The sequence below is a fragment of the Rhodamnia argentea genome, chromosome 5 (genome assembly GCF_020921035.1).
Source record: "Rhodamnia argentea isolate NSW1041297 chromosome 5, ASM2092103v1, whole genome shotgun sequence".
In the NCBI taxonomy this organism is placed as follows: domain Eukaryota; kingdom Viridiplantae; phylum Streptophyta; class Magnoliopsida; order Myrtales; family Myrtaceae; genus Rhodamnia; species Rhodamnia argentea.
In genome coordinates, this window is record NC_063154.1 from 15,559,676 (window position 1) to 15,583,113 (window position 23,438).

Genomic DNA, 23,438 nt, shown 5'->3' on the forward strand with positions numbered 1-23,438 from the left:
TTTGACAGGTCTAGATACCGAGTTAGAAAGAAAGCCAAAATTAAAAGTTTAATTTAATAAGTTGAGGGTGACCACACAAACAAATAATGTGAGATATATTTTAAACATTATTAATTTGTTGCCTATACTTTGCATATCGATTTCCCAAACTAGACTAATGTATTTGACATTCTCCATCACATATAAAAACATAGAAACTGCGCGACTTGTTTGAAAGTTGAGAGCAACAATCACCAACCTTATTATATTCATCTCCCCCCACCCCCTTAAATAAAGTTCGCGGTTGGCGCACGTTTCCTCCAATGATAATGCTAATTGTTTTATCCTAATCGTATTGCTGACGTCACTCCCTTGTTTGACTTAAGCTGGACAAAAAGGAGAGACGAGATGCAAACACATGTAGGGATGTGCATCGATCCCGATATAATTCTAGAGCCGGACCAAATCGACCTGTACTGGGTGGTTCCTAGGAGGATCAGTCCGATTCCCAAATTCAAAAATTTCGGATTGGACCGACGAGCTGGCCAAGATCTCTTAATATTTTTTATTTTTATCTTGAAACAAATCCTAGATAGGAAATTATTTATTTTAATGCTGGAAAGCTCCCGCACGTGGGGAATACAATAAACCAAAAAAAAAAAAAAAAAGAACACATCCGTCCCTAAATGGATGGTTCAATTCTTAATTCCACAAATTGAGAACTAACTCTTTCCATCCGATTTCAACTTGTTCGGTGAAAATCAATCCATACTCAAATCGATCACTCTTACGCACACGTGTGGATCAACTCAACTAACCCACCCCCATGAGATGTTTAGTTTAGGTAGGTTTTGGGTCCCACCTGACCCACACAGGTGGCTATCCAATTGTACTTTGACACGTGTTCACCAATACAGAACTCTCAGTCTCTGACGCCGGGGAGCGAGGCGAAGAGATAATTCACTGTTCGGGACGGTTCCGTACTCCACTGAAGGATTGATCCGATCACGTGCCGTCCACATCGGCACGTGCAGACAATCCTCGAGTTTGTCTGGAAAAAAAAGAAAACAAAAACCGCAAATGTCACTTGTCATTTGTCACAATTTTCTTGTCTGATGGCTTCTTTCGGGATGAGAACCGAGACCGGGAAAGAGGATTTGGAGACTGTCTTGGACTTTGACTGTGAACAGTGAGGGTGCTGACCTCAGATTTTGGTTAATCCAGTGAATTTGCTCGAGCGATAAAGGATTTTCGTCTCGTAATTATTTGTATGCTTGATGCAAGAGACCCTTAAGGTCGGAATTGTTGCGGAAAAACAAGTTATCGACCACGATAAAGTAAATAAATCGGATATGATATGTACACGATCTGATCAATAGAACTTATCAAAGCGATATAGTGAGTATTACAACCATACTCGAGTCACTTAAACATTCACAGTGTTTAGGATCCACAGTGATAATCAATAACCGACACCGTGTTTAGCCCTCATAATTATTTCCTCGCAAAATTACCTCTCGATCTCGTAAATTTTAATACAATACTTGTTGGCTTTCAAACACTTTTGAATGATCTCTTGGACTCATGAGTAAGCCGTAACTTCAATTCAAGCTGAACTATTCCTCGGGCAAGTGTTGTGGACCGACAAATCCTTGGCCGTGGAATAGCCCGAGTGGCGCTTGGTGAGCCGAGAATACCAGGCCAGCCTTCCTTCCAAGTTGTTCCTAAGAACAGTATGGCGAATAACATCAATGTAATGGATTGTATCACGCCTAGCTTAGCTCGGTTATTCAGTCCATCAATCGAGACTAACAGGACACTCAAGCACAATAACTAGTTTCAACGTGCCATGCCTCATTAGGAGAGTGGCATTAGCTCCCGACCAATTTACACACAGCATCCGCTTTCAAAGCTTTTAAAAGAAATATCCATTCTATCATAGAACTCCTAGCACAAACCACTTCAACGTCGCTAGCTCCACTAACGAGGGTATGTGAATGCGGGGAAAAATAGATCCGTGACACAAGGCACACCACTCTATACCAACGGCCTAAAGACCAAAACTCGCGATTGAATATAAATGTGTAACTCTAGCAAAACTAGAAAACTGGATGTTGCAAGATTGAACACGTACCTTGTCAAACAGAGTAATTACAATAACCGTTGGCTCTAGATTTTCCACCTCACTACATGCACTATATGTATCGATTATCACGCAATTACCTATTACCTCAAAAAATTATTCTTACAAATCCATCTTGAGCTCTACACCGTTAAGATTTGTATAAACGCTGCCATAACCAATCCTAGAAGTATTAGAGATTCCACAAATGTAATTTCTCTACTGGCAATGGTGAATTTAGTTCCAAGCACCACAATAAAAAGCCTCGCTCACCTTGTGCATGGCTTAGGAATATGCACTTTATTGCCCTCCAAACGAGCTTACAATCACTCGCTCAAACATGATATGAGCAACAAAACATTCTAAAATTTAAATAATTAATAATGTTGCCGGATCACACTTCTTTAGGGGGTTAAACATCAATTGAAGTCGATGAGGATTTATTCACCGAGTAACTAGTTGTACCAAGTGCATCTGCTAGAATTTCCTAGACATACTAACATTAGATAGCATTGGGTCACATCTAATAATGGTTTGCTCATTAACTCTACAAACAATTGTGATTTACTATGCCTTCATGCAAAATTTACTCAACCACTCCGAGATTGGTTTTGATAACAACTGCAAACTTATGCCTCAACACAAACACGTAGGTCCTCCTCAAGTAGCCATCCACAATCATCGGCATAAATCCAACATTCTTCCTCGAAAGAAATCGCATCAGCCTGCGAATACTCAAGTGAACCAACTTCGCAATCTCCGTTATTTCTGTGATACTAATACTGTAGTACACTTTTTGTCATTTGCCTAACTCACGGCACTTGCATATATTCAATTTCCAGCCACTTGACCTCACATTTGATTCATTTCACTCAAGAACCTTGAGGCTCCTTTCACCAACGGGATCCCAAACATATTTTCCGCAATTCAGACTCTCAAACATATGGATCCCACATCTCCGCAACGAAATACGTTGCTCACACCCCTTGAAACTCATACAGAATAACGTGCTCGATTCTTCTCAATATCATCAGGGCATCTCGAACATTCCTTAGAAGACCACATTCTGAACCATACCAGCAATCAACCACATTCAGGGTACTAAAAAAAAAAAAAATCAGATTTTTCCTCTATTCGGTAATAATATCTCACTCGGGTCTATCTCTCCACGACGACATTTCGATTTCAAATTCTAACAACTGCTCCACCAAGCGATTGCTCCTATCAAGTTCCCATCCGCCACGTGGAGACAATCTTCGAGAGTTTCCATGAAGAGCACGTCGCGCGTCCCACTTGTCATCTTTCCATCCGCTCGACCCCGTCTGTCGTTTTCCTTCCCGCACCAGGTAGACAGTGAAAGAGAATTTGGAGACAACCTTAGGCTTGACTATGAAGAAGTGTAAACGGATATTACAGACCAGGTGTTATTTCTCGGAACAAAGAATTAATTCAAATCGAAGGTCCGTCGTCTTCTGATGTCACGAACACATCTGTTTCTCCACGGTCCACAACTTTCCCATACGCAACGCAAAGACCGTTTTCGGCAAAATGTCTCCGTCTTCGGCTAGTGTGACGGCATCGTCGTTTGCCGAAAACGACAGCCGCGGGTCGGCCACTATCCCGATCCGGACAGATGGGAACCGGCATCTTGTGAAGGACAACTTTTTTCTGCAGCGGGTTGTCAAGAGGCCAGCGTCCAGACAGCGCCTCGCGCACGTCAGAAGTTAGATTATGATAAACGAGATCAATAGTTAATTGTTGGTATCATGGGGTGTCAACTTTACTAAACAAACACATCACATGGCACCTACTCATCTCTACCGAAATCATCGACTTTAATAGCCGACTAATTAGTACTGTACTGACAAGGCGAAAGCCTGGATCTTTGTTATTTCGCCGATATAATCTCCCCCCACCCCGCGATAGAACTATCAGCATCACGTTAGAAGGTGATCGCTTTGTCCGTTGTTCTCGCTGTCGCGGGCACGGAATCGGGTTTTTCGTCTTTCGTCGCGCACTTGTTGTCCGTCCGAGCAATGCGTGATGAAGTTGCCGAGCGCGACTCTCAGCTTGAAAACGGGGTTTGTATGATGCTTTACCAACAGTAAACTCAAAAGTGCTAATTACCATCGACTCTTGCTTTTGCACGTCATTTAACAATCATTTTATGTGGTCCAGGTCCAACATTGTGGCTCATTCCTGATTCACAGAGCAACAAAAACAGAGGACAGATTAATCACATTAATCACAGCCTGATTGCCTCTCCTCTTTAATTTCCCCATGAATCAGAAGAAGTCGGTTTGGTACTGCATCAGCTGAACAACATCTATGGAATCACGCCTTCCGATTCTTCTGCACGGCTTCTGCTTCATTTCCCTTGTGTGGCAGATAAGCTATGCGCTGGACTCCATTTCAGCTGGCCAGAACATCACAGATGGCCAAACGATAGTCTCTGCCGGCGGGAACTTTGAGCTAGGATTCTTCAGCCCCGGCAGCTCCAATAGCCGGTACGTCGGCATATGGTACAAGAAGATATCGGCGGGGAGGGTGGTTTGGGTCGCAAACCGGGAGAATCCCCTGAATGACTCTTCAGGTGTCCTGAAGCTCACTCCTCAGGGTGTACTGACTCTCCTGAACAGCACCAATGGAGTCGTTTGGTCCTCCAATGCATCGAGATCGGCCCAGAATCCAATTGCACAGCTTTTGGATTCCGCCAATTTCGTCGTAAAGGAAGGAAACGACAATAACTTGGATGATGCAATCTGGCAGAGTTTTGATCACCCTTCTAATTCGTTTCTGGCTGGCATAAAGTTTGGTATAGACCGAGCCAAAGGCCTGGACCGGTACTTGACCTCGTGGAAAACTGCCGACGACCCTTCACCGGGTGATTTCACATATAGGCTCGATCCTTCGGGATATCCGCAGCTGATCCTGAGGAACAGATCAGTAGTGCAGTTCAGGTCGGGACCTTGGAACGGCCTCCGGTTTAGTGGGTTCCCTCAGTTGAGGCCAAATCCGGTTTATAGCTTCGGCTTCGTCTTCAACCAAAACGAAATCTACTATTACTTCAATATTCTGAACAGTTCGGTCCCGTCGATGCTGGTTTTAAACGAGAATGGGATCGCTCAGCGCTTCAGCTGGGTAGACCGGACACACGGTTGGATAGTGTATTCGTCAGCTCAAACGGATGACTGTGACAGTTACGCATTATGCGGAGGCAATGGGAATTGTAACATTGCAACCTCCCCGAAATGCATGTGCCTGACAGGGTTCTTGCCCAAATACCCGAGCGACTGGGAATTCGGGGATTGGTCAAACGGGTGTGTCCGGAGGACAGAACTGGATTGCGAGGGAAGAGATAAATTTCTGAAGTACACCCAAGTGAAGGTGCCCGACACGAGGTTTTCATGGTTCAACGAGAACATGAACCTTCGAGAATGCGAGAGGACATGCTTGAGGAACTGCTCGTGCACGGCTTATTCGAATTTGGATATTCGAGGGCAAGGAAGTGGATGCCTGCTTTGGTTCGGTGACCTGATGGATATCAGACAGTTCAACGAGAACGGCCAGGACATTTACGTAAGGATGGCCGCATCAGAAGTTGGTATGTGTTCAGATCAAGTTAGTTTCAATGTGGTGACACGAGGAAGAGAATGAGTTCGATCTAACCGTCGGTTTCTTACCAACTTCTATTTTCAATTTGTTACCATGTGTATCAAGGTGGTAGCAGTGGAAATCCTGGCGCAAGGAAAAGAACGGGCATCATTGTCGGCACTGTGCTGTCCACAGTGCTTCTTCTCGGCATTGCGGTTGTTTTCACAAAGTACAGGAGAGATGGTAAAGCCGTTTTCATTCGATAATTACGGTTTCAAAGAAAGTTGTCCTTCTTGATCCGCAAGAGTTATCTTTTACTCAGCATAGCTTTCAGATGTTGCTGCTCTGCATCAAATGCAAAGTTTCATCAGATCATAAGTGGCCTAAAAAATATGAATGAACCAAATGTGTGTTGCTTTGAATTCTGTATTGGGATTTTTAATGCTCAATTATGAGTTCCCTTTACTTGATGAGTTCACTCATTTTGATTTCAACTTGCAGGATGGATCTTTGGAGTCTCTCATCAAAGCCATAGTGAAGATCTAGACTTACCTCTGTTCGACCTCGCAACCATAGTGAACGCGACGAATAACTTCTCTGAAGACAACAAACTTGGAGAGGGAGGCTTTGGAGCTGTCTATAAGGTTAATATTCTCATTTTTCGGAATTCCAATTCTGCTCCGTACGTATCTAAATGCACAATGGAAAAAAGGAACAAGAAAAATCTCTATCTTTTAGGGTGTTCTGAGGAATGGCCAAGAGATTGCTGTGAAGAGGCTGTCGGAAAACTCTAGGCAGGGACAGGTTGAATTCAAGAACGAAGTCGTGTACATCGCCAAACTTCAACACCGAAACCTCATCAAGATTCTCGGATGCTGCATGGAAGTAGATGAAATGATGTTGATCTATGAGTTCTTGCCCAACCGAAGCTTGGATTGCTTCATCTTCGGTTTGCTTCGCTCAAGTCCCTGCATTTGCATTGCTTTTGTCATAGGAAATGAGTGAAGAAGCTTCCGTTTATTTCTCATAAGGCCTATAATTTGGCAGATGAAGAGAAGGGTGTTTCACTGGATTGGCGTGAGCGCTTCACCATCATCAACGGCATAGCTTCGGGGCTCCTATACCTTCACCGGGACTCAAGATTAAGAATAATTCATAGAGATCTGAAAGCTGAAAACATCCTGCTCGACAACGAAATGAATCCAAAGATATCAGACTTTGGTTTGGCAAGGAGTTTCGGAGGTAACGAGAGCGAAGCGAATACAAAGAGAGTGGTGGGAACATAGTAAGTTGTCTTAACAAGTGATGATATTCACTGGATCTGGTCCATTTGCTTCAAAAACTAATCATTCTCTTCAATGGCTTTCTTGCATAGCGGCTACATGTCGCCAGAGTATGCTATCCATGGGTTATATTCGATAAAATCGGATGTATTCAGTTTCGGAGTTTTAGTGCTGGAAATCGTGAGCGGGAAAAGAAATCGAGGCTTCAGTCATCCTGACAGCCATTTAAGCCTTCTCGGATATGTAAGCCGGAAAATTTATCAGATCTTCTTGTTTTTCTTTCTTCAGGTTTGTTTCTAGTCTTATTCTAGATGACTGAAATGATCATGCAGGCCTGGACACTGTTCAGGGATGGACAGTCCATGGAGCTTGTTGATCCATCAATCGCATCCACATTGAATTCCATGGAAGTTTTACGATCGATCCATGTGTCTTTGCTGTGCGTTCAACAGAATCCAAGAGATAGACCGGAGATGTCGTCTGTGGTTACGATGTTGGTCAGTGACAGCACATTGCCTCATCCTAAACAGCCCGGTTTTTTCAGCGAGGAGTCTTTTTCGGAAGCAAGTTCGTCGAGCGGTGGCCCGCGCCAAATATACTCGGCCAACCAAATGACTATTTCGTCTGTACAGCCTCGGTGATGTATATCCATAATTACAATTTTGTATGTATTGATCTTACATGAATATGAGAACATCACGGCATTCATATCCGAAGTCATCTCTTAATCTTGAATGCATTATGGCGACATCATTTAGCTCAGATGCACCTAAAACAGCAAAAATGGAAAAGGACTTCACTTCCCAATATAATGAGAAGATATTTGACTTCGGTTCACCATGATGTTTTCTGATGTAATGAGAGGGAAGGGAACCTAACACAAAGAGACTAAAAAAGTTGTCCGAACAGAGCGAGTTCTTCGAGTTGCAGCGAGTACCCGATATTTTTAGCCCATTGAAGTGGTCATTTCCAGTGAAATCTAGACAGAAAAATTTGCCGGCTCATACTGACCAACCACCATGAAGTTCTTACTTCCATTTATTATGTCAGGACATACATCACAGGAAGGACCAGCTTACATACATCAGTGATGTATGGTTCTTGGACCTCATATCACATAATATTAAATGTTCCTTAAGGTTGCAATCCAAAGAGTCCAGACAGTCTAGAAGCATAACACAATCCGACATCCATTAGTATGACAGCTCCGGCTGTGCAAAATCATTTCTTTACCCTATCCAGGCCCGATTTCCCATCGAGGACGCTGCTCTGTTGAAGTTCCAGGTAGTCCTTGTACTTCATCCCGATGTACATGGCTCGGTTGTTCTTGCCATCCACTAGCTGCTCCGCTGGGATGACAACAGTGTCGGCCGATGGTCCATTAGACACAGAGATCGATATCCTTGTAGCCTTGTTGTTCACGACAGCTCGATGCAGAACACTCTTGTATTTCCCATTGCTCATAATCTTGCTCAGTTGATAAGAGTCGAGAAAAAGTTTTAGTTGCAGTAAGCTTTATTGGTACAATAAGAAAAGAGTAGTAAATCACGAAGATCCGTATCTACTTTTTAACTGATTATTGTCCAATGAAAGAAACAAAGAGAAAAGAGAATGTTTCAGCAAATTTATAGGACAACTATTTGAACTATGGTCTTATGTATAATAACAATGTCCCATCCATGAAGACAAACACTGTATCTGCATGAATAAACCAAGGCACACAGTACACACCCAGATTTGAAACAAATCCGGCCTCTATTGCAAGACAATGAGGGAGATTTGGAAGAGGGAACACGAATTTCTGTATATGTACCTCTAGGTGATCACCGGTGTTGACCAGAAAGGCGTTCGGAATGGGATCGATTTTGACCCACTTCCCGCCGTGGTGCACTTGGAGGCCGCCAATTCCATTCTGCATGAGGATGGTCAACAGGCCATGGTCTGAGTGTGGTGGCATGCCCATAGCGAGTTCTGGCTGCGGGCATGGCGGATACAGATTCGCCGTTAGTATCTGTAGGCTCGATTCCATGTTCATTTCCTCGTCGATATAGCCCGGTTCGAGTCCTAGGCTTTCGGATATACCCTTGAGCAGTCCCCTAACTAATTTCCGGACCGCCCCAGAGTATTCTGCTGAAACATCACTGCAACAAACATTGCTTTCATTCCTCAGAGGAAAATGCCATGGTGGTGTTATGTTCATCGTTATCGATGTCGCAAGTCTGTGTCACTCGATCTTTTATCTGACGTGCTACTAATTGTCCGGCATTATCAAATTGAATCCTCAATACAAAATTTTGTTGTTGTTTGCCATCAAGAGATCCAACATAGTGCTATCGATTTCTGGATAAATATAGAGCTATTATACAAAACTAACAAAATGGAACCAAAGATCCTCAAGAGCTTATGCATCGGACGAATTGAAGTCATTTCGAGTTCAGATCCCATAAGATCAATTGAGGGGTCTAGTGCTTCATGTAGATATGGCAAATCTGGTATCCAAATCATGACATCTCGCAGTTAGGTAACTCTAGAATTCAAGTCCGCCATCGAAGTGGACAGGGTCTTACATATATACAGATACCGGAAGTAGTAGTCCAGTCGAAGATTTTGATTCCCATATTACCAGGGAAGAAAGTTTTGTTCAAGTTCCTCCTCATGCTTTCTTTTTATTTTATCTAATAATTCTCCGCTGCGCACGAAGATGCCGATGAACTCTGAAGTACGATGTGAAAGATTGTCATTTCCCTAGATCTACTAGGATGGACCCGCCATCACTCAATAATGCTCCAGAATCTCTAACCTATACAAAATGACAAGCATACTATTCTATGGAGTCTTTGTCAAAAGCCTACTTTCTCCACAAAGAGAGACAGAGAGAGAGAGAGAGGACACCTGAAGCCTTCTGGTTTGGTAGGGCTGTGAAACTTTGGATGCACCCTCACCTTCAGAAAATCTCTCCAGAAAAACACTTTGTCGACCGAAGCATTGAAGCTCGTCCCGCATCTTATGGGGTCCAACACGTGCTTCCCTTCGAACTCCCTCTTCTCCTCCTCTGTCAGATCGAAGAAACCTGTCAGCATGTCGAACATCGCCTTCATTTGGCTCTCGGGGACTCCATGGTTGATCACCTGCTCCACACAACCCAGGGGCCATGATCAATACATGGTATGCAAGACACCGCCGGATCATGCATAGAGCGTTTGTGTCATACTGATCAAGAATGACTCCAGCTTCGATACCAATTTATGCAAAACATAAAAACAAGGTTTCGGGTTTGATTTACACGCAGCGCCCAATCTCTCGGAGTCTAAGGCATGAGAAATAATTTCTCATGAATTTTCTTTAGTTCCAGCGTTAATGAACAATCATCGGTTGAACCAGCCAATTCAATTTAAACTTATGCTAATCTGTTCAGTACTCATGGCAAGTTCGATAAGCCAAAGCTGATCAAAGATTACCAACCGTTTGTTTTGGCTCTTCGATGACCAAACAGAGCAAAGAAAAGTACCATGAAGCAGCTAATGAGCAAACGAACTATCTGGGAAAGCATGTACCATGAAGAAGCCCCAGTCTCGACAAGCCTTGGCAAGATCCGAGACAACTCTAGACCGTCGATCGGGATTACTCGAGGAGAGGAGAGAGAAGTCGATGACGGGGATGGAGTCATCATGGTCGGGATGAACGGCAGGATCACCGGAAGCGCAGGTGAAGGCGTAGCGGGACGGGATGGAAGTGAGGTTGGAAGATTCAGCTAGAGCCTTGACACTTGCTGTTTTGAGCTGAGAAAAATTAGCTTCTTGATGGTGCGGAGCGACTTCACAGACGGTAGCCATTTGAGATGAAACAAGCTCTCTCTCTCTCTCTCTCTCTCTCTCTCTCTCTACCTTCAGTGAATGTCTATGTCTATATATCAATAACAGAAGGAGAAGTTCTGCTAGATAAGAAGATGAAAGAAGAGTTACTTTGGTAAACTCTCCGAGACGGCCACATGGCAGCTCCTTTTGCAAACAGTAAATGCGATTCCATTTGCAACATCTGATGCCTGTATGCCCTCGTCTTTTAGAGCATCATGCCACTTCCTTCGAGCCACCAAAACAGTCTACCTGCCCCCACCGTAACAGCGCAATATTTTATAGGGTGAGGGACTGTCGAGGTTCCACATGGCAGCTCCTTTTCTAAGAGCGTCATGCCAGATAGGAAGCTTCTTCATTTTGTTTAGCTCTGTGAAATGATGGAGAACCAACTCAAAGGGGTTCCCAAATTGTATCTTACAATTTTCTTTTTGTTCGGATGATTAAAACGGTTTTCACCCAGAGACATGTGAACAAAGAGACCTTTTTCTGTCCAACAATAGAGGAAAGAGTGCATAGCAGAAGCCTAATACCATCACTCGGGGAGATCGTCAAGAGATAGCTCAAGTCCAAGACCGTCAACATATCCAGTTAGACTTACCTTCACTCAAATGCTTAAGATAATGAGTTATGGGCCAATTTGGATATATTAACTGTTGAACATCACATTAATTATCCAATGTGAGATTTCTCTAACATAACTCACACGTGCATTCTAACAATATTGATGTTAGAATTCGGCGCATAATCAAGTCAAAGTAAAATGTAAAGTGAGAAAGAGAAATCAAGATACGAGATTTTATCATGATTCACCCTTAAATTAGGGCTACGTCTAGCAAAGGAGTATGAATCACAGCCCAACGAGACTTCCAATTTAGGGACATAGCAAGCCATTGAAGATTCATTGCCTAAAGGAGCAAGATGTTCTGAGATTCACACGGCGCACAGCGAGACCTAACGCAGAAAACAGAAATCTTCGAAAGGAAAATAGAACGTAAGCGCGATAATACAGGTCAGTGTTACAGCAAACCAGAACACAGGTGGTCTGATGCATCCGTGTGTTCATACTAGAAACATGTCCTTCGAGTTGCGGCGGGTACCCGATATTTTTAGCCCATTGAAGTGGCTATTTCCGGTGGAAATCTAGACAGAAAAATTTGCTGGCTCATACTGACCAACCATCATGATTTACAGAACTACAAACTTAGGGTGCATTATCAAGTTCTTACTTCCATTTATTAACGTCAAGAAGATACATCATAGAAAGGAGCAGGTTACACGCATCAGTGCTATATGGTTCTCGGACGTTTGCTTCACATAGCATTAAACGTTTCATAAGGTTGCAGTCCAAAGAGTCCAGACAGTCTAGAAGCAGAACACAATCGCACATTCATTTTGTCATTGAATACATCAAAACAGTTCAGGCTGCACATGATTATATCTTCACCCAATCCAGGCACGACTTCCCATCGAGTGCGTTGCTCTGTTGAAGTTCCAGGTAGTCCTTGTACTTCATCGCGATATACATGGCTCCGTTGTTTTCACCATCCACCAGCTGCTCCACCGGCGTGACGACAGTGTTGGGCGAAGGTCCGATAGATTGAGGCATCGACATCCTCGTAGCCTTGTTGTTCACCACAGCTCGATGCAGAACACTCTTGTATTTCCCGTTGGTCATAATCTTGTACAGTCGAATAGTGTGGAACCAAAAAAGTTTAGTTGCAATTAGCATGATCAGTTCACATATGAAATTGAGGACAATTTTGCAAAGAAATAGCTCATTCGAAACAAATTGGACCTCTCCTGCAAGAGAGATGAGGGAGATTAGAGATATGAGACATGAACTTCTGTATAAGTACCTCGAGGTGATCACCGGTGTTGACCAAAAAGGCTTTCGGAATTGGATCGACATTGACCCACTTCCCGCCATGGCGCACTTGGAGGCCTCCAATTCCATTCTGCATGAGGATGGTCAACAGGCCATGGTCTGAGTGTGGGGGCATGCCAAGTGCGAGTTCTGGCTGTGGGCATGGCGGATACAGATTCGCAGTTAATATCTGTAGGCTCGAATCCATGTCCATTGCCTCGTGGATATAGCCCGGCTCGAGTCCTAGGCTCTCCGATATACCACTGAGCAGTTCCCTAGCCAATCTCCGGACCACGCCAGAGTACTCTGCTAAAACTTCCCTGCAACAAACATTGCTTTCATTCATCAGAGGAAAATGCTGTGGTGTTCTTTTGATCTTTAAGGATGTCACAAGTTTGTGTCACTCCATCTTTTTTTTCTGGTTTATCGCTAATTGTTTTGCTCTATCAAATTGAATCAGCACTTTGTCAATTTTCTCAAGTTGTACACAATTATTCTTGTCTGACATCAAGATGATCCGACATAATGCTATCCTAACATAAGAGCTTCTATTGCTATGTTTGAAGATCGCCAGATTTCTGGGTTAATATAGATCTAACGAACCGGAATCTAAAAAGCTGAGGAGCTTGCGCATCTGACAGATTGAAGCTGTTCGGTTCAGATCCCACAAGTATTGATTGTGTAGTCAAGCGCTTCATGTAGATATGGCAAATTTGGTATTCAAATCATGTCATCTCCCACTTAGGTAACTTTAGAGATCGAAAGCGCCACCCGAGTGAGCAGTCTTAAACATGGACCGAGACTAGAATTAGTCGAGTCGAAGATTCGGGGTTCTCGGGTTACCCGGGAAAAAGAATTTGTCCAAGTTCCTCATCATGTTTTCTTTTTCAGATATATCTGATAATTTTCTGCTGTGGGCTAAGATCTGGATAAGTACCCACCTTATCAAAGATTATTTTGTCCTTGGACCTCTAGGATGGACCCATCATCCATCAATAATGCTCCAGGACCTGTAACTTGTATAAAATGACAAAAGCAAACCATTCCGTGGAGTCTTTTGCCATTAGCATGATTTTTCGTAACTAAGATCTCCATTGCAGTATTGACCAGCTTCTGTGGCAAAGCTAATCCAGTTCAGAAAAGGGTTGTTCTTAAAACTTTTATTTCCATTTTTACGCACGATTTCAAGATTCACCTCGTGTTCAACTTAGCAGCGACATTAGAATATTCATTAGCTGTGTTAAATTTACGACCTCTTCTATCACAGATAAAGCAAAACTACCACTATATCCACATCTGTCAGCAGATCAAACATGCACCTTGTTGTCAAACTTAGCAGCTACAGCAACCACAGACTCTAAAGGCTCCACCTCGCCACGTATACTGCCTGTGGTGGTCACTGCGCTAGCCCTTACTGTCTTAGGAGTTTCTAATTGTTACTCCAACTTGGGTGGAAAAGTTTATGGATCCGGATAAATATTACCACAATCACTTCTCTCCATGAGTGTTGAAAACTCGTCAAATGCAAATTTACCTCAAGCCTTCTGGTTTGGTAGGGCAGTGAAACTCCGGATGCACCTTCACCTTCAGAAAATCTCTCCAGAACAGCACCTTGTCGACCGAGGGATTGAAGCTCGTCCCGCATCGTATGGGGTCCAGCACGTGCTTCCCTTGGAACTCCCTCTTATCCTCCTCCGTCAGATCGAAAAATCGGGTGAACGCATCGACCGTCGCCTTCATTTGGCTCTCGGGCATGCCATGGTTGATCACCTACTCACGTATAAACCCAAGAGGCCGGGGTCAATACATAGCAGATAGGACACTGGAATCATGTATATAGATTTCACGTCAGTATCGACGAAGAATGACTGCAGCTTATAAACAATTAATGAAACATAGATCTACAAAAAAAAAAAAAAAAAAACAAGGTATCGGGCTTGAGTTACTCGCAGTGCCCAATCTCTCGGAGTCTAAGCGATGAACAGTAATTTCTCATTAACTTTCTTTAGTTCCGGCAAGGATGAACCACCATCGGTTGAACCGGCCAATTCAATTTAAACTGTTGGCAGGCTTTTAAGTGCTTGTAACAAGTTTGATACGCGAAAGTTGATCAAAGATGCCAACTGTTTGTAAGCAGCTAGTGAAGTAGCTAGGAACATGTGTACCATGAAGAAGCCCCAGTCTCGACAAGCCTTTGCAAGATCCGAGACGACTTTAGACCGCCGATCGGGATTACTCGAGGAGAAAAGGGAGAAGTCGATGACGGGGATGGAGTCATCATGGCCGGAGTGAACGGCTTGATCATCGGAAGTGGAGGCAGAGAAGGTGTAGCCGGAGGGAATGGAAGTGAGGTTGGAAGATTCAGCTAGAGTCTTAACACTTGTTATCTTGAGCCGAGAAGTATTATCTCCATGATGGAGCGGAGCAACTGGACAGACAGTAGCCATTTGAGATGAAACTCAACACTCTCTCTCTCTCTCTCTCTCTCTCTCTCTCTCTCTATCAAAAGCGTGTATGTCTATATCAACAATGAAGGGAGTTCCTCATCACAGAAGAGTTCCTTGATAAACTCTCGGAAACTGCCATAAGCCAGCTCCTTTTCAAAGAATAATTGCGATTTTATTTGCGAAATCGGATGCCTGCTTGTCCGAATCTCCTAGTACATCCGGCTAATTGCATCGGGCCACCACACTCTATAGGTAATCATGGGAGCAAGCTCGAAATAATGACCAATTTGAAGTTTTTCGATATATTAATCCAATTTAACGGAAACTAACGGAAAGTAAATTTATCACAAATATATCAGTTTATGATTTTTGACATTCAAAAAACTAGTTTGTGATATATTTATCACATGTATGCCCGTTTGAGATTTTTAGTAGTCAAAAAATTAATTTAGGATAAATTTATCACAAATGTACCAATTTAAAGTTTTTCATGATATTTTTTTTGTCTGAATTTAACTTTTCGTTATATTAATTCATTTTAAACTTGGCACCAAACCCAACCTGCCTATTGAGCTGGTCTACTCTAGAGGCATGTCCAATGAAAGCCGCCTTGATCAAGACTCGGAATTATGACCACGCTCCCTCTGAGGCACAATTTGGCGGTATCTAAACTCATTCAGCTAAATTCGAGATTACATGGTAATTACGCCGTTCGCATATTTTTAGCCAAAATTCATTAAAAAGAACACAACTAAGTACGCCTACTTAAACTGGATTAATATGCCAAGCCGAAATACTTATCGAATTCAATGATTGTGATTTAGGAATGCAATCCGAAAAGCGATGAAAAGAGATCACAATCACGACCACGACGTAGATTTACAAGCAACATCCCATATAGAAAGCTTCTTCATTTTGTTTAGCTCTGTGAAATCATGGTTAACCGATTCAAAGGGGTTTCCAAAGTGCCATCCACAAATTCTTTTGTTTTGATGGTTAGAAGGGTTTTCAAACAGAGACATATGAACAAAGAGAGCTTTTCTTTTCATCAACAGGGGAAAAACAACCGCACCATGAATTTAACTTTCTCAAGGCTATTCCACTTCAAGGAAATGCAAGCCATTGTGGATTCGTTGCCTGAAGGTGCAAGATGTTCAGAGATTCACACGGTACAAAGCGAGCCCTCACACTAGAAACAGAAACTTTCGAAAGGAAAATCGAACATTAAGCACAATAATGCAGGTTAGGGGCTACGGCATTCGAAGCTAACACCAAACCAGGTCAATGCATCAGAGCGCTGACAGGGCCCTGTACCTACATTACGGACATAGACATGATTTGTTGAGCGAGACCCGGATCTTGTTGAAGGAGCTCCCTCAAGTTGTTCTCCACATCGGCCATCTGCTTCTCTAGGTACTCCTTTGAAGTCTGCAAAAAGACAACGCGAATCAGTTCCTCTGATAAGAGACGATAATTCATTTAGAAAGCAACAGAAAAAAGAAAAACCCACATACTAGATCTAAAAGAATGACAGGGTACACAAGCACAGGTTACGAAATTACTAAGAGATAGTGTTATCCTACCAACGTCCGCTAAAACTTACTTTCCCATGAGCAAAACGAACAGTATCATAATTATTACCATAATTATGTTGAAGAAAGATCCAAAAAATGGCTGTGCTACTTTTGCAGTTTATGCCAGAAATATCATGATTGGTCAAGGAAAAAAACTATGTGTATGAGTAACAAAGATCAGATGATCAATAACAAGCTTTACTCTTGACCAAATAAAAAAAAATAACAAGCTTTACTTGGAAAATCTTGCAGATTGGACCTTTGAAGTGGACAAAATTTGGGTAGGTTACGTTTTTCTCAATGTTAAGACCTCATTGTATATATTAGATTCCTCTATACATTGATTGGTGGGATGGCAATGCACGTTTTCATATAGCCACATCTTTGTAGACTAATGTATACAAAATACCAGAAGGCATTGGTAAGTAATATTAAAAAATGGGTCCATATGACTCATACTTCATGGTAAAGCACCAAAATGAAAAACAGAGCCCTCCAAGCTGTCAGGTTTCACAGTATAAAAATATCTGCACTTGGTACACTAGGCTAAAAGTCCCCGAGCACATTAAAAATGTAACGGAGAATCACTACAACTAAAATATGACTACTTTCTGAAACCACGGGTAAAAAGTACCTGTAATGAAGCTATAGCAGTCTCACTATCTTTAAGCTTTTGTTGCTGTTCATTCACTAAAACTGACTTGGGCTCTAAAAGAAACCTATAGCAGATAAGTATTATGTGAGAAAGAGCTTCATCAAGAATAGTAAAGATAAGGAAAAAGAGAGGAGGCTTTACAACAAATTTGTGACCCCCGTTTCAATGTATAGCATAAGACAACAACACGCTAAAACTATAACACCCTTTAACGTGTGATATACTAACACTCCTGAAAGTTGAAGCTTATATCGAACGACCCTAACCTGTTATATACATGATGAACTCGAGAAACCTCTAAAGGCTAGGCAAATAAGTCTACAAGCTGACGAGACCTCATATCAATCACATTCTATGGTAGTTTCTTTTCAATTATGAGACACGTAAGCTCAATATGGAGGGAAAACAAAGGGACCTACATGAATTGAATGCCAGTTTGGTAATGACAAATGAGATTTATTTGATGTGAATGTTTAAAGCCAAATCTTTCTATGATGTGCTTCAACCAAGCAACTCACAAGAGGCAAGTGCCATGACTTAAGATACCTTGATTCAACACCCAACCTATTAAAAGCAACTTGCTTCTTATATGCCAGAACACAAATTGACCTCCAAGAAATGAACAAGCCCCCTGGTTGACAATCCATTTAACCAAGCTCTAGCCCACTCTTGATCAGAATAAACCTTGCAATCAAGATGATCATGTAGTTCATGAAGGAAACTCCCCCCAAAGCACCTTTAAAACATGTCAGTACTTAGAACCGGGTGCCGCTAATCCACATAAAAATAAAAAAAAACCACTAGAGTTTTATTTCACTAGCATGCAAGTCTCGAGAAAAGTAAATGATTCAGTAATATAGCCACAAATCAAAGTCAAGTACCACATAAGTAAGCCTTCAACCTGTGCTCTAGTCAATTGCTTCAACCATTTGTAGACTATGGGGGTGTCCATGCATTCTGCTCACTCCTCCCATTTCCAAACGACGAACAAATGAGGAAGTTTTCTCTCTCCATTTCATGTATTAAATAATCCGAGTTGAAAATTTTTAGGGCAGTTTTATTTGAGGAGAACTAAGATTGCGGTGGAATGGAGTATGTTCTGGCTCCAATACCATGTCAAGAAAAGAAAGGAGAGAGAGGAGAGAAATCTGGAGGCTTGACACAATCACAACCTCCTATTCACGTGAATAATTAGATAAAAATTCATGAACAATAAAACTCATCAACCTCAAACACAGGATAACAAGAACAAACCAATATTTCGCACAAGCTCATAATTTATCGTGTTAGATATCAGTACAGAATTGGATTAGATCCAGCACTCACGTTCTCCCTGCATAACAAAAAGATCAAGACAAATGACGTAAGAGGCACTTCATGTTATAGTAATGTAAGCAAAATTCAGTCAGATAATCAATTCTTCCAAAATTGTATAACAATTTCCTAGACTGCATTGCACTCTTTCAAGACCAATCAAAATACTGTACCTACAGCCTTGTATGTGTTGGTACTGTCAGGTAGCTGTCCCAGCTCCTCCAAGGTTAAATAAGCACGCTTCTTTTCCGTTTCCTTATTTCGAATCTGGTTTTGCACCTGAAGGGAAACCAGTTACCATTACAGTCAATGTCATTTGCATCGTAAGACACTCAAGACAAGCAGTGTCCATTCAGCTAGGATTCGACAATTAAGTATCGTTGAGAAGGTTAAGACACTCAAGACAATTAGTGTCCATTCAGCTAGGATTCGACAATTAAGTATCGTTGAGAAGGTTAATGAACAATTTTATCTCCAGATAGATACATTACTTCAAAATCGAGTAGCAATTGAATGCAAGGAATCTTAAACCCGTCAAACAAATAAATTTTGTCAGGTAAAGGATTGTGCAGAATTAAAATTCAGAAAAGTGTGTCACATATGCATCTCGATGTCCTCTCACATTCTCAGGCTGTCTGCAGTAGCATCATTTGCGAAAGATAAATAAAAATGTTCTTTTTTGGAAAAAATGATCTTCGGTTTTCCACCATGATAACAGTTCGTTTGAAAAAATTTCAATTACATGAAAAGACTGCATTGAATATAAAGCGACGTATTTCTCTGAGAATGGTTAGTGGCATTCGAGTATTGCGCTGTACAATTAATATCCTACCTTTTTCGTTGTCTAAAGATATACTATGAACATCACTCTCCACACACTTCAATAGTTAAAGGACCCTGGACATCAGCTCAAGTAATCATTGTGTTTAAAAGATATATTATAATCTACTTGGTAATTTTTTTTCTGGCGAAATTACTCAGAGATCCTTGAAAATGCAAAGCTCATAAACAAGCAATTGTTGAAATTCTATCTTTCAGAAAATATAAGACCAAGTTAGTCAACGAGGAGATTAACTTACATATGAAAAGGCCAAAGCCATCTAAGAAATATGATGCTCACATAGCAAGGTCACAACTTTTCAAGATGATCAAAGCTCTTTAAAATAGCAAAATGCAATAGAAACGAAACAAAAATGGCCCAAAGATTCTGACCTGCTTCAATTTTCCAGTAGTCTCAATCATGCGCCCTTGAATCTCCATAAAGGCCTATTTTAGAAAAATTCCATCAGTAACAAATTTATATAAAAAAAAACACACACACAGTTTGATTGGAACAGCACGTCACTCCACAATAATACAACATTACACAATCTCGAGCAAGTATACACGTAATGTTAGACTGTCATTGTGAAATTAACAAAAGAAAAACAAAAAGTCAGTAAGATGCCCATAAGGTTAGTTTTAACTTCTTTGCCAAATTCAGTTCAGGAAGCATTAGAGAAGCCATCAGTTTAAGTTCTAAATTCAGTTAGTCTCTCATTGTGAAAGTAACCAAGGAACAAAAACTGTCAGTGAGAAAAGCCCACAAAGTCAGTTTGAATTTTTTTGCTAAATCTAGTTCAGGAAGCCTTAGAGAAGCCAACAATTTAAGTTCTAGAAATGGGTCAAAGATAATCTCACCGCTCTGTTTGCTTCGTCAGCCATTTTCCCTGATGAATTGTTCGCAGACTAGTCGCCCAGACACTAACTGATGCAAGAGAAATCAAACCCATCGTTAAAACCTCATCTTCTGGAGTATAACATCATCCACATTCTTATAAACAATCGAACCAATCCAATACAGGAAAACACTTGAACTCAACTAGAGTCACTAGACTAAAATACTCTTGACGCTAGAAACTCGACTCGAGCTCAAACCAATTATCATTTTTGTAGCTAGTGAACCCCGAATTGGTTCGCAATCCAGCCCCAGTGAGCTCAAAAACCTAAGGCACCATGCCTTTTTCCACCTCGAACACAAAAACAAAGAATCAGCACCAACGATTAGATACAGGAAACTTTCCACCATCTCCACATTTCCACGCGTAAATGATGCAAAAAAACTCGATAAAGCAAAGCTATAACGCATTGGTGAGGACTAATGGGCAGCGAATCGCGCTTAAAGAGGGATCAAACATGAACAAAAAAGGGAAAGAAGACAGCAGCGAGATGATGGGTACGCCATAAATCAGAGAGTGTTGGTCAACAGAGAAGAGAGAGATCAAGAACGCAACCGCAAGAGAGAGAGAGAGGAGGGAGATCGACGAAACCTGGAAAAACCGAAACTTCGGGAAGAAGAGACGAGAGGCCAGCAGGGTTTGTAGATGGTGCTGGCGGACTGCGTTGGGAGGACACCTCCTCCTGGAGCGACAATGTCAAAGGGGGGTACTCTGGTAAAAACCCCCCAACAATTTTTTTATGGCTAAATATATTATAAAAAAGATTAATACCATAAAATAAAATAAAAAACTCAAAACAATACACTTAGGATAAATTTACCTCAAATTATCGTAAAAAATATTAAATTAATACATATGTGATAAATTTACTCGGTTAATATAGAAAAACCTCAAATCGATACATATGTGAGAAACGAAGAGTAAAAACCTCAAATCAATCGTCACGTGTCATTTAACTCATTAATTTGATGGTAAAATTTAACAAAAACTATCAAAAGATGACTTTGTAATAGGTATACCAGTTTGGTGGCTTTTGTCACAAGGGTATCGGTTTGGGATTTTTCGTGATATTAACATTTCTTAAAAAAAAATTGAAATTATAATTATCGACATCTACAATAGGAGTCCAGTTGAATCGTAAAACTTTGAAAAAACGGTACAAATGATTTCTAAACTTTGTCTCAATGTATAACGTAATACCTGAATTTTTTGTTTGCTCAATGTGGTCTCCGAACTTCACCCAATACGTAATGTCATCCTTGAACTTTAAGCTTGTTCAATGCGATACAAGGACTTTTATTACACGTTCAATTTAGTCCGGGCACTATATGAAAAATGTCCAATATGTGTAACTAAATTAAACATGCACCACCCACATTGCACAAGAGCACGATTTTTTTTTTTATCGATATAAGATCACATTGAACAAATTAAAAGTTTTCATTGGACCAAAGTTTAAAGATTATTTATGTCATTATCCTTTGAAACTTTCATTTCATTCATTCCATTCTGCAAACTTGCATTTCAAATTTAAAAAAAAAGACTGAAAGTTAAATGAAAAACCAGAGAGAGGGAAAATTGCGTGAGGGAATAGGAGGTAACACGGATTGTCCCGCAGATTTTCCTCTCTCTAGCGCCTTATGAGCACCACATATCTCCGAATTAAAATAAATAAATAAATGAAGATAACTAGAATGAAAATTTAAGGGAGATATCAGAATTCCTCAAATGTACTTTTGCATCAAGTTTTAGGACTTATTCTATGAGCGGCATGGGTACATAATCAAATCTCGGCCTCCTCGCTCCCCAAGTAAACCTGTCAAATTAGATTGGTGTAGTGAACGAAGTGGTCACGAGTTAGACTACCGTCGGTACACAAACCTTGATGCAATATAGCGACTAATTTAGTCTAAAACTTTTCAATATAGTCAATTTAATCCTAAACTTAACTTTCTAAAGACTTTTCAATATAGTCATTCGACCGATTTTGACAGGGAAATTGCCAACGTGACAGTCCAACTAGTGTTGGTTGCATATGTTGCACGGTTGGCGCCGAAGTGGCGATTTTTGTAATTTTTTGTGTCTTTTTTTTAGTTCTTCTTTTCTTTTTTTCCTTGTATTTACCTTTTCGCCTATGTCGCTCTCGGCCAAAATACGAAAGTCCTCCACATCGGCGTCGGCCGGGCCACGTATGAAGAATGGCATCCATGTTAGTGATTTGCCAAAATTGGTCGAAAAAAGATATATTGAAAAATCGTTAAAAAGGTTTATAACTAATTCACCATACTAGAAAATTTTTCGACCGAATTAGTCACTGTATTATAAGTTAGAATTTTTTGGACAATTTTACCATTAACATTTCTTTTTTTTTTTCGTCCATCGATGTGTCTATTTGTTTTAATTCCTAGCGTGACTGTCTGATCTTGCACATAACCTCATATTTAGCAATTTACACAGCTTAAAGTTTCTCAAGTTTACTTTCAAATGGACTATTTTCCCGCCACATGTATTGCCCATCATCAGAAGTCGTACTGTCTCATTGATGAATCGAATGCTTTCCCTAATCATTAGTAAAAATACTCGACTCAAAATGATGTCGCTAGATAGTCTTCACTGAAAAAACAAATGAAAAGCAATCCAGCCTCGCTCGCGGGCCAATCTCTTTCTTCTAGATTTATTTCTCAACTCCGTCGCATCAAAAGCCGTCTGGGTGCGGGAACTTCTCCCGATTGCCAATCATGAACAGGCCGACGCTTACTAGAGGCGGCAAAATGGGTCTAAAATCATATTCTAACTCATTTATTGGTGTATGTCCTGAATGTGTTACCTAACTAGCTCAAGTGAATCATAATAAACATATCATTTTTTAGTTTTTAATTTTTTTTTTCCTTCTTTCCTTCAACCAAATCAGGTGAGGGTCGCCGGCCGACCCTTGCCGGTCATAGTTGAGGGCTAGCCGATTAGCTAACCCTCGCCCAGTGGCCGACCGGGCGAGGGCTACGACACTCGCGTGCGGCCAACGAGGACTTCGCGG

At 41.3% G+C, this 23,438-nt stretch overlaps 3 protein-coding genes across 6 annotated transcripts; 1 reads left to right on the plus strand and 2 right to left on the minus strand.

Moving 5' to 3' along the window:
- Window positions 1–4,251: 4,251 nt before the first annotated feature.
- On the plus strand, window positions 4,252–7,664 carry LOC115746637 (G-type lectin S-receptor-like serine/threonine-protein kinase At4g27290). Its single transcript, XM_030682474.2, has 7 exons — window positions 4,252–5,705; window positions 5,822–5,938; window positions 6,197–6,339; window positions 6,434–6,644; window positions 6,743–6,980; window positions 7,071–7,221; window positions 7,311–7,664. Exons 1-7 carry the CDS (start codon window positions 4,430–4,432, stop codon window positions 7,617–7,619), a joined length of 2,445 nt encoding a protein of 814 aa, XP_030538334.1. The 5' UTR covers window positions 4,252–4,429; the 3' UTR covers window positions 7,620–7,664.
- A 333-nt stretch (window positions 7,665–7,997) lies between these two features.
- Window positions 7,998–15,188, minus strand: LOC115746643 (2-oxoglutarate-dependent dioxygenase 19-like). Of its 3 annotated transcripts, none has more exons than XM_048278910.1 (4): window positions 14,862–15,158; window positions 9,871–10,106; window positions 8,792–9,119; window positions 7,998–8,445 (listed from the first exon to the last, which is right to left on the minus strand). In XM_048278910.1, exons 1-4 carry the CDS (start codon window positions 15,141–15,143, stop codon window positions 8,200–8,202), a joined length of 1,092 nt encoding a protein of 363 aa, XP_048134867.1. In that variant the 5' UTR covers window positions 15,144–15,158; the 3' UTR covers window positions 7,998–8,199. The 3 variants fall into 3 exon arrangements, with proteins under 3 accessions (XP_048134867.1, XP_030538343.1, XP_030538342.1); XM_030682483.2 differs by lacking the exon at window positions 14,862–15,158 and adding an exon at window positions 10,533–11,072; XM_030682482.2 differs by lacking the exons at window positions 7,998–8,445; window positions 8,792–9,119; window positions 9,871–10,106 and adding exons at window positions 12,222–12,510; window positions 12,689–13,016; window positions 14,231–14,466 and having other exon boundaries at window positions 14,862–15,188.
- A 1,069-nt stretch (window positions 15,189–16,257) lies between these two features.
- LOC115746644 (prefoldin subunit 1) lies at window positions 16,258–21,117 on the minus strand. Of its 2 annotated transcripts, none has more exons than XM_030682484.2 (7): window positions 20,996–21,117; window positions 20,367–20,433; window positions 19,899–19,952; window positions 18,860–18,965; window positions 18,699–18,705; window positions 17,352–17,436; window positions 16,258–16,571 (listed from the first exon to the last, which is right to left on the minus strand). In XM_030682484.2, the coding sequence occupies exons 2-7, from the start codon at window positions 20,388–20,390 to the stop codon at window positions 16,458–16,460; spliced, it is 390 nt and encodes a 129-aa protein (XP_030538344.1). In that variant the 5' UTR covers window positions 20,391–20,433; window positions 20,996–21,117; the 3' UTR covers window positions 16,258–16,457. The 2 variants fall into 2 exon arrangements, with proteins under 2 accessions (XP_030538344.1, XP_030538347.1); XM_030682487.2 differs by having other exon boundaries at window positions 20,960–21,092.
- Window positions 21,118–23,438: the final 2,321 nt, after the last annotated feature.

Bases quoted from the DNA above. Each gene is read 5' to 3' on its own strand.
- LOC115746637 (XM_030682474.2), top strand. From the start codon at position 4,430: ATGGAATCACGCCTTCCGATTCTTCTGCACGGCTTCTGCTTCATTTCC. The intron at 5,706-5,821 runs GTATGTGTTCAG...ATGTGTATCAAG, and splicing joins GATGGCCGCATCAGAAGTTG to GTGGTAGCAGTGGAAATCCT. The intron at 6,645-6,742 runs GTTTGCTTCGCT...ATAATTTGGCAG, and splicing joins CTTGGATTGCTTCATCTTCG to ATGAAGAGAAGGGTGTTTCA.
- LOC115746643 (XM_048278910.1), bottom strand. From the start codon at position 15,143: ATGGCTACTGTCTGTCCAGTTGCTCCGCTCCATCATGGAGATAATACT. The intron at 10,107-14,861 runs GTACACATGTTC...TGTGTGGAGCAG, and splicing joins GAGACTGGGGCTTCTTCATG to GTGATCAACCATGGAGTCCC. The intron at 9,120-9,870 runs GTGTCCTCTCTC...TGTTTGTTGCAG, and splicing joins ACCAAACCAGAAGGCTTCAG to TGATGTTTCAGCAGAATACT.
- LOC115746644 (XM_030682484.2), bottom strand. From the start codon at position 20,390: ATGGCTGACGAAGCAAACAGAGCG. The intron at 18,966-19,898 runs GTCAGAATCTTT...GTTTCCCTTCAG, and splicing joins CTACTGGAAAATTGAAGCAG to GTGCAAAACCAGATTCGAAA. The intron at 16,572-17,351 runs GTACTTTTTACC...GTCTTTTTGCAG, and splicing joins CTGCTATAGCTTCATTACAG to ACTTCAAAGGAGTACCTAGA.